This window comes from Limulus polyphemus, unplaced genomic scaffold, assembly GCF_000517525.1.
Source record: "Limulus polyphemus unplaced genomic scaffold, Limulus_polyphemus-2.1.2 Scaffold1867, whole genome shotgun sequence".
NCBI classification, from domain to species: Eukaryota; Metazoa; Arthropoda; class Merostomata; order Xiphosura; family Limulidae; genus Limulus; species Limulus polyphemus.
Genome location: NW_013667477.1, coordinates 105491 through 116404, shown reverse-complemented (window position 1 = coordinate 116404; position 10914 = coordinate 105491). Strand labels below are relative to the sequence as shown.

At 32.2% G+C, this 10914-nt stretch overlaps 1 protein-coding gene across 2 annotated transcripts in view; it reads right to left on the bottom strand.

Annotated features, from left to right (window-relative positions):
* LOC106465204 (cell division cycle protein 16 homolog) overlaps positions 1-10914 on the bottom strand; it is a 200194-nt gene that overhangs the window by 104979 nt on the left and 84301 nt on the right. For both annotated transcript variants that reach the window (XM_022393059.1, XM_013925406.2), the window contains exon 7: positions 2111-2205. In XM_022393059.1, coding sequence (XP_022248767.1) covers positions 2111-2205 — 95 coding nt within the window. The remainder of the gene's footprint in view (positions 1-2110; positions 2206-10914) is intronic.

Genomic DNA, 10914 nt, shown 5'->3' with positions numbered 1-10914 from the left:
ACACAGTGAGGATCCAATTCACACTTGTAAGCGTCGTGGTACTTGCCACCACAACGAGCAGACGTCACAGAACCACGACAAGATGTTTTTGAATGACCAACTGCTGACACTGAAAACATTGGAGGGTTAGGACTATATGGCCATACCTTACAGTTCAGCACCATAATTCCATCTTGACGAGTGGAGATCCTTCGAACTGCTGAAACTCCTTGGCTAGAGAAACCAGCAAGGATCTCTGACTCGGAGATGGTCTTCAAGTCCCTTTCGACAATAACTCCTTGTGAGGAATTCAAAGAAGCATGGGGAGTAATCTCAATGGGTATATCCCCAATGGTCTTTGAATTCAGGAGGAGTTTGCTGTGTTTTGGTGTTGATGTTTCCACCAAGATATCCCCAGAATGTAGCTTCTTGACTGACTTTGGAGACATTTGCCAAATTTATTGGACAGTGAATGCAGGATCAGGAAGTGAGGTACAAGTCCACATTGTGGTGGAGACTGCTGTTCAAAGTCTTCTAGGCGTGGTCGTTTACCGATTAGCAGAGTTTTTACACTTGTTTTATTAGGATTTGGGGATCCATAGTAAATGAGAAAGATTCAGTGCCCATTGACCCCACCCGCCATGGAGTCCTACGAGGGGATGCACTACAATGTCAAAGAACGACACTACAGCAATGCCAGGGTTTCGTGAGCACTATATCCAAACAGCAGCATCAGACACAATGTCCACAACACCCGTTGAAAACGCCCAACACTGGTACTCAGTTGACCTTAGCCGCCCGAGTGGACCAGCCAATTGACTCTGGGGAGGGTCACCCAAAGGCCACCCATCTACAAGAATTCAAGGCCAAAGTGGTGTGTTGCAGTGCCCCAGACACCACTCAACTACCAGGTAACCACTCATGGTAAACATGTGGGTGGATGTTTAGATTCCACAGGAAGTAACTGAAAATACAGAACCTTCTCTGGGAGGACCCATCATCATATACAGGAATCCACGTCGAGGGGATTCAGTGAGGAAATGCAGTTGTAACACTACAGTATAAACACAGATGGTGCATGATCTTAGAAGGAAAAATACTGTTCAAACTTGGGAAAAGTTTTTGTTGATGTACTAAGCACAATTGGTACAAAAACATATAATTCCAAATACAGCATTACTAACCCAAATAGGTCTGGTTGAAAAGATGTCTTTTTACACTGCAGAGACTGTATGGTAAATATTTTAGCTATGTGTCCAAAGAAACACAGAAAAGTTACAAACCTAAAAGTTTTTTGATGACATGATGTATTCAGTGTATTATAAATGTATCTGCTTGTGTTTTTAGTGCCAAAGTTAAATATAGTTTTAACTGTAGAACTACATAAAATATTGTGATGTTTTTCCTTGTGTTTGTAACATTAAACTAGAAATTGTGTATATGCACTAAATTTCCCTTCTTTCCAATCGCAGATCACATCCAAATCCATAATCACAGACTCCCCTCCACCCAAAAAATGTTGCTCATATATATTTCCTAGTCTGCTTTAAGAGGAGCTATAATGTTATCAAGTGACATGCACAATAACGTTAAACTTACAAATTAAGAAAAAATTGTAGACCGACAAATTGCAATTAATCAATCATAAATCATAGAGCTCCTTTTTTTTTTAAATTCATCAGAAAATGTAAAATTGAGTATTAGGCAGTAATAGTTCTGAGAATGAAATACACTGTTTGATTCACAGTTGTTGTTTTAGAATACTTTCTTCTTCTTTTTTTTTGTTCTTTATTACAATTACCAACTGTGCAATTTCTATTCACTAGGAAAATTTTACAGTTCTGCTCTCTTGATCAATGTTTTTTTAAAAAAATGTCAAAGTTCATTTTCTGCTATATTAGTTAATCATTAGTTAAGGAATTTGAAACTAGACATCAGAAATATATTATCTCTGTCTTTTAGAATTAACTAAGTATGTGACACTGTTAATCTTAAAGATGCCTCTCCACAAAAAGGCATATTTTTCAGCAACTTGATGAACAATCTGCTACATGTAGATGATAATCAGATATTTGAAATAACGTTAATCAAATTAAAAATAATAAAATATCTTGAAGCAACATGTTTTTACCTTCTTAAGTTGGGTTTCATAGAGAAGCCTTACAATTTTAGACTCCTCTTCACAGCACTGTTTTCCAAAAGGAAGAGACTCCATCAAAGCTTTTTCTAATGAATGAAATAACTATGGTTAAATATATCTTTCAAAAATTACAAGAACTACATAAAATATAAAAGAAACTTAATTATTCTTAATTGTACACAAAGTTCACAACTGACTGTGCAAAATTAAGTTAAACACAATTTTTGACAATAATGACATATAAAAACAGTTTCATTATATATGTAACTAGTTTAATATGAGAATTAATACTAAAGTGATTAGGTGTAAACACACACACAACCTTTGGTGCTTTTCAACTGTTTGAAAACTAATCTGCAGTGAAGATAAGAATCTGTATAAATCTGGACAAATCAAAAATTACAACAACATGCAACAAGTCTTCTGAGAAAAAGTATTTCTAAAGTATGACTACCATACCCCAAGAAAGCTAATGTTTTTTTTTCATAATTAAAAATAAAATGTACAGACAATTAAAAAACAAGTTACGTATTCATAAATAAATCCCATAAATTTTATGGTAATATGACTGAAAATTAATACTGAAACTTAATAATTATTAGTACATCTATTGAAGAAAATGGGCAATTCTATGAAGAAGTTTATATGTAAAGTGATGAAAGTTTGTCAACAATCTTCAAATGTCATCTTTACAAAACATGGGTACAGTTTCTGATAAGCTTGTACTTCATCATTAAATCAACTGAACTTAAAAACAAAAAAGTTTTAAGAGGGTATTAAACAATTCTTTGAGTCAAGCAACATAATATGGTGAAATTTACATAAAAATTACAAATGAATAAATTAATGTACGAGTTTAAATTTCAACATTATAATGAAAAACATTATAATAATCTTTAAATGCACCACAAATGTGAATGAGATGACAATCTTAAGAATAAAAATGAAGCTCCTATAAATCCTAAAGTTCAATGTCCACATTATTCATCAGAAGTGAAAAGACACTTCATATATTTTCGCTAAAAAAATTACTTCTTCCAAAAACATAATTAGCACTAAATAGAAAGATATATTTTACATGTGGGTGCAATAAAGAGTATATATATATTGGGGAAACAGAATGGTCACTTCATGTTAGATATAAAGAACAATTAAGACCAACTTCAGCATCATACTGTCTGTGACAAGCTTCCACCAGTTGATCAAGTACAAATCATAGACAAGGAAAACATTTTTCCATTGTTAAAATATTGGCTGAGATCTAGATGTAATAGAGATTATGGATTAGAAATTAGTCATGTGTTGAGTGAGATAACTGATATATTGTAAATATCATTAATGATACTTTTGTACATTTCAATGTTCCTCCATTTTATTAACTATAATCTACACTTCCTTCACCTAAATACAGATAATCTTCTTTATTTATTGTCTTATTTTGTATGTTTTAGGATATTTCTTGCCTCTTAATGTTTTTATGAACATTTTTATATATACTTTTTACTGTTACTAGTGTTTCTCATCATGCTGGCTGTATTCAATGACCATGATGTATTGTTTAACTCTCTCTCTTTTAGTTAATGACTGCTAAATTGTTATTATACTTGTAACATTTCTCTCTTGATTTATCTCAAATATTTCTATCACTGGAAAGTAAAAGAAAACACCTTTCTTTTAATCAAGGAGAGTAATGAGAGATAACTGAAAGATGAAGTTTGCCTAGATATAGCTGCTACTGCTAGATATAGCATCCTGGATGTCAAGGTACATTGATGACACTATATCATATACAATGGCTAAGATCAAAATGGAATAGGTCTAGAAAGCATGTATCTACACATCAGGATTTTGCACCAAAATCTATCAGGACACACACATGTTTGGACCTATGGAAGATGACAGCCTCCACAAACACTGACAGCATTTCAAACACACTGCAATACACATCATGGCTATCAATGAGTTGCCTTAGAGACTTGACCATGGGAAAAACTGATGAATCCACAGGGCCACATTCAGAATTCAAAGGCAAGGATCTATAAAAAATTGGCCACTTATGTGGATGGTCTAAGGAAACTGCATAAGAATGCATTTCTGAGCATGTTTCCTGTTGACTGTGATGAGATAATCATTGTTAGGTTTACCAAAGGGGTACCAAGCAAATCTATGTGGCACTATATGGGGCTAAGGAATATTTGTCTCTGATAGAAGCAGATTTTTTTTGTGATTCAGCTCAAGGTGATCATAAGCTGATGCAGAGGAAGAAGCCAGCAGCAATATCTTTTTCAAATATACAATTAAAAACAAAATAAAAACATGTAAAAAAATATAATGATCAAAACTAATTATACAACTGGCTTTTTAACTAAGTTATAAATGGATTAAGATATTTCCCATACCTGGTCAAGGTGACCTTGGCAATAGCATTAATGAATCTGTAGATCAAATAATTGAAAACCTACTGTGAGAATAAGATGGCTTTATACAGCAATCTGTAAATTGAAATACTGTTCTTCTGTTGGTCATAAATAATTTAATAGCAAATGTCACAGAAAATTATTGATATTTTTTTGAAAGACAGGAAGTGATGAGAGGGCACGGCATGTTTACTCGACTTTCTTAGTAATACAGCTCTTGACAAATCGTGAGCAAAAAGGTCACTATGGTGACTAAAAGTTTCATCATGGCACCTATTATTTTCTCCCATTTTAATGGTGCGTAGAGCTGTGCTAAAGACAACTCAAATTTAGAACATTATGGACTCTTGGAAGTCTGGAACTATTTTCATGTTCTTTAAGTCCTAAATCAAACTTTGTTTCTAGGATTTCAATGGTGGATTCAGCACTTCATGTTTTTTCCGGAATGAAGTGTTGCGATTGCACAACACATTACTAATTTCACACCATTTTGCTTTTCCTCTTTTTCTCAATTCAATTAATCAGGGCACGTGTTTAGACTCAGACAGGACCAAAGGCAGTTAGTTCAGGTAATACTATCAAGTAGTTGTTGATACCCTGTGATTGTTAGCATGCACTCGTTGCTGTGAAAGTAAATAAATATATACTGGTCCATGGAAAGCAAAATATCGCAGCTAATTGAAGCACTAGTGTATCTCACTAGTTAGCACATTGTTTAATCTAACTACAATTTTTCAATATATTTAAGTTCCTTGTTTTAAATTATAATCTTTTTACTGTTGTTTTATCACATTATCATGAAAAATTATAAAAATCATCACAATCCTAATGATAAAAGCCAAGTATCGGTCATGCTCGATTTCCCATGAGGTATACGAGTGCAATTCCACTTTTTCACTTATTATACTTCTTTTGATTGCCCTTTCCTATTTTAGTTGAATTTAATCATTAACATAGGCGTACATAGCTTCTAAATTTTGGCACTTTTTCTGCTATAGACATTCGCACCCTGTCAATGCCTATGAAAAATAAGTAAAAAATAAGCACAAATCTATGCTTGGAAATTGTTATGAAAAAGCCTTTGTTAAATCAGAATGAATATACCAATCATCTGTAGGGAAGAGGAGAATGCATAACTGGGTGACACCTCAACACAACCTGAAAATGCATCTGTGGTTAAATGACCCTGCAGTATAGAAAAACAGATAACTGAAGTTGAGTGAAATCTTTAAAAAATCTTAATGTGTATTTTGTATACTATGTTTTTTAATCACTAATCAAATAAAGTTACCCAAGCTACAAATATTTTGTGTCTTAACAGCTAAAAATAAGAAGCAAGGCTAGGCTTGAACTGGTCAATTTATGATCTGAACACATGCCAGATTCTGCATGCGAAAACCCCAGATATCATGCAACACCTGAACTTTTGCAACCAAAATTAATTTCTGAGTGACAATTACTCCAAAACATGTAAAATATTGTCTAGAATTGTAATAGCACAATTATTTTGTGAAAAGTTGGGGAAAAGAAAAACACCATAGATAATCGAGGATCACAGATAACGGAGGTGCGGATAATCAAGGCACTAGTGTAGCCACCATTTCCTTTTACAAAAAGTAGTGAGTTAGGTTAGGCACACCTAGCCCCTGAGTTTTGGGGCTGGCTCCTAGCCTGAAAATATTTGTTAAGGCCTGTAGTAATATCTATATTATAAACGTGCAATTTATCAAAGAGAACTGGTAAACAATTATCAAATCTTCCAGACTCCACAATTCACATATATAGTGAAAACAGCAACCACCCCATCTTGATTAAAAATTTTCAAATCATCTCATCCAATACTGAACTTTTAGTTACAGAGAGCTTATCTATTATAAATGAACTCTCAAAATTAAACAATTACACAACTTCTCTACAGTTAAGTCTGTTTTGAATAACTTATATAATACTGAAACAATTGTTGGACTATCCTATTCTTTCTCACTTTTTTTAATTGACTTCATCCTTTTATTCTGTATTTTAATTCAAAATGTTGGAACTTTAGTAATTGAGAAATTTTGTATATCTAATATTCTACCTTGTTCAATATAGCTTGCTGAAGTTGGAATATGTATATTCCAAAACATTCAATACTTAAATGTTTGATACCATCACACGTGTCAAGTGTTTGTTGTTGTTGCTATCATACCATTGTTCATGAATAACCATTCATTTCCTTACAGAAATACAAAATGTAGTAACAAAATCTATACAAAAAACCTGGTCACACTATGACAAACTCTAACAAATTCTGTTTATAGCTGTAAAAAGTGTAAAAAGAAATACTGACTTAACCCTGCTCATGCTGGAGATCAGTACATTGTTTCTAATGTACTTTATGAACTAAAATTTTGATTTTGTTGTGAAATTCATACTAGTGAAACAAGCAGACCTCTACACCCACTTATGTTGCTGAGAATTTTGATGTCATTTACAAATTTTAACATGACAGAAGTGTCCCATCTCAACACATTTATGATAAACAGTTTTCTCTCAAACAATACAGATCTACTCTACACAATTAGAATACTTGTCAAGACAAAGTATTTCCTTGAATGATATTACACATAAGCTTTATTAATTTCTTGATTCCAGTCTACAATCAACAAAGGGCTGGCATTTGTAACAGAATAAATTATTTAATTCCAAACCTTTTTTACCAAATTTATTTTATATACACATAAATATTACATAAATATTACTCTTATAACAATAGCAATACTTTCTAACTAGGGTTTTGTAAGAATACCCTTAACATCGCTTGAATCATACTGTAGCTAATGCCATGTCAAATAGAACACTTAATGTTTAATTTATCTAACTCATCATATTAGGTATAAATTCATCTGGACCAAGAATATTGTTAGCAAAAATCATGATACCAAGTCTGATAAAGGTAATGGTAACACCACTTTTAAAGATCTATTTCTAGATCCAGTTCTGCCCATAGCTGGTTCAAGATGACTGTGGTACTTGGTATATGACAATGCATCTCATGTTCATATGTATTAAAACTGAAACTGATTAGATTTACACAATGAAACTTTCTGATCAACAGTAAAAGGAAATTAAAATTGTAGAAATTTCATACCTAAAAATTGACCAAAACTAAATCAAAATATATACATTTTTTCCATGCTAAAACTAGTTACTACTTAGTAAATTTGTACCTAGTTCCATGTTAATTATTTCTACTGTGAAAATGAAAAACAATCAAGCAATATCAGTGATACCATCTGGCCCAAAAAGGGTCAAATTTGTAGCTCATAGTTTACTTCCTTGATCTGATAACAGACAAGATATCAGGATTCTAGATAACCTGAACTCCCGGGTCCCATAAGCACCAGAATTTGATGGGATGCAAAAGATTTGACACTCCAGTTACCAAATGTGCACTTCAAGATACCTCATATAGAAGGCAAGCACAAGTACTTTGCATCAAACTTTGTACCATAACAAACGAAACAGTATACAGTTTGCTCACAGTTGTCCACAATCAACTTCTAACAGGTTTCATCAGTGACAATAAATTGCACAAAAATAAAGACACATGAAAGTACCACATGTCACAACCTTTCACAGAGTTACATTCAAAATTTACTTAAACTACTTCATTATCATTGTACATGAAGAAACTAGCCACGTGATTTGCAATTTATATGTTGCAAATAATAATTAGACATGGCTCAAAGAGCAATAAAACAAAAAATTTAAGTATAAACAAATGTATACTGTTATGAGCTTTAAGCTACTTAGGATAAACAATTGTGGTTTTCTGTTACAATTTGCAGTCATTCCAGAAAGAAAATAGAGGAAATTTACAATTATTTCCTAATTTTTTATGGTGGTTACGAGGTTGGTAAAATCAATTGACTTCATACAAAGTTAGGGTAAAGAAAATAACAGCTAGAATATAAAGTTTTTCTGGAAAAAAAAACACAAAACATTTGATATTTATTTAGGAAGTTTTAGGGGTTATGCAAATGATATTTGAAAATTTTCATAGAAAGAAAAGTATTTTTAATCTTATCATGAAAATTACTTTGCATCATAAATGGAAACAAAATGCAGTGTAAATTGTAAATAAAATTCTTCATTGACACTGAAGTGTTTTATTTGTTTTGGAGTTTATTAAACTCTAACTGATGTATACAAAGACACAACAGAAAAAAATACATCTTGAAAAAGAGGTATTATCAGTGATAAAGATAGAGAGAGAGGGTGAGACAAGGTGATCCAATATTTCCAAAACTGTTTAAAGCAACTTTACATGAGGTATTCAGACAAACTGAGCTAGAGAATGAAGGTATAAAAATAGATGGTGAGACATTAACAGATCTAAGGTTTGCAGATGATGTAGCTCTCATTACAAATTCAACAAAAAAGATGGAAGCCCTATTAAACAGTTTGAATGTCAGTAGCAATAAAGCAGGATTAAAAATACATAAGGGAAAAACCAAATATATGACCAACTATCATGACACAGTGATACCAACAAAATTGAGGATGAAAAAATAGAGAAAGTATCAGAGTATAAATATTTAGGACAACCCTCAAAATGGAAAACACAACAAGGGAAGAAATTATGGTAAGAATAAAGGCAACATGGTGATGTTTTGGAATGTATAAAGAAATTCCAGAAGATGAAGATCTCCTCCCATGGTTACTAACAAAAAAGAAGGAAAATGATAGAAACCATACAAAGAGCTATAGAAAGAAAAATACTTCATATAATACTACAAGACAGATGGAGAAATGACAGAATAAGAAAAACAACAAATATAATAGATGCAGTAAGGTTCATTCTAAGAACCAAATGGAAATGGGCTGGGCATGTAGCCAATAACATGGGGACATTAAGAACAATGGAATGCCAACCTAGGATAGGGGAAAGATCTAAGGGCAAAAGAGAAGATGGAGGGACAATACAGTAGCAGAAGCAGGAATTGGATGGACATGATATACCAAAAATAGAAAATACTGGACTGGTCTGATGGAGAGCGACATGAACATTTATTAATTAGGCATTGTTTGTTGTCAAATAGTTAATTGTTAAATTCTTATCCACTTTGAGATTTCCAAAAAACATATGCATAATAAGTGTCATCCATAACAGATATGGTAGAGAGCTGCTAAATTAATTTTGGAAATGTGAAAATAACCTAAGTTAAATAATTGTAAGCTGAGTTTAAATTTTTAAATAAGTGTAAACATAAGAATTAATACCAAAATTCCTAAATTTTAAGACTGCCACTTTTAGATTAAGAGAGTTGAAGCAATATAAAGAAACCCAAAAAAGGTTTTTGGCAGCTAAAATTAAACATATGAAAGGTTACAAAATTAGAAAAAAACTATTAGATGAAGAAAAGTTACTATGAAAGAATAGGGTTAGAGCTATAATATTTCACTTTTTGACTAATGAAATTATAAGAAATAACAATGATAAACTGTTGAAAATAAGATTGACACAGAATAAAAATTATTATATTTAAAGAAAACTCAAATAAGTAAATTGTTATGATGTCATTATAACCCTATCAAACTATACTCTGAGAGTCTAAGTAATATAGAAAAGAAGGTATTGCTTTAAGGATTAAGATTTGCTCTTACCTGTAAAAAAATTGGAGTTTCATGATTATCTACTTGGATATGAGCTTTTGTTAAAAAAAATTAAGACCTATGCAATTAATTTATCAGCACAGATAAACTATGATAATGTATGCACACATATTTCTAGTATAGGTGTGAATGGTTGTTGTTGTTAAGGGCAAAATTACATATAGGGTTATCTGTGCTCTGCCCACCACAGGTCTCTAGTGGTATATGTCCAGAGACATACCGCTGTGCCACTGAGAGGCAGGCTTCAAGGCTGCGGTCCGTATAATTTTAACCGTAAACCATGGAATATCAGTTTCCCAGAAATACAAGCATTAAGGAAATTAAGTAACAACATAGATATTTTACTCACTAAGCATGATAAAGGGAATAAGGTTGTCATCTTAACCAAACATGTAATAAGATTCTTAAGATTATAAAATTTATTTCAAAATTTTTCATTCTAGAAAAATATTCAACCAAATCTACAGAAAATAAGCTGATTAGATATTTATTGAAGTTAAAAAAGAGAATGTTATAAAAACTAACAATTACATAAGGAAGTGAGACCAATTTGTTCATACACAAGCTAAGGATTACCATAAGTACATAAAGTAAATTGTCTTATGAGTCCTATCATATTTAATATCAGATATTGTTGCCATATATTAGCATAATCTGTGAGCAATGGTTTAAAGGAACTTGTACTTAATGAATATATACACCTGGAAAAAAGTTAAGCAC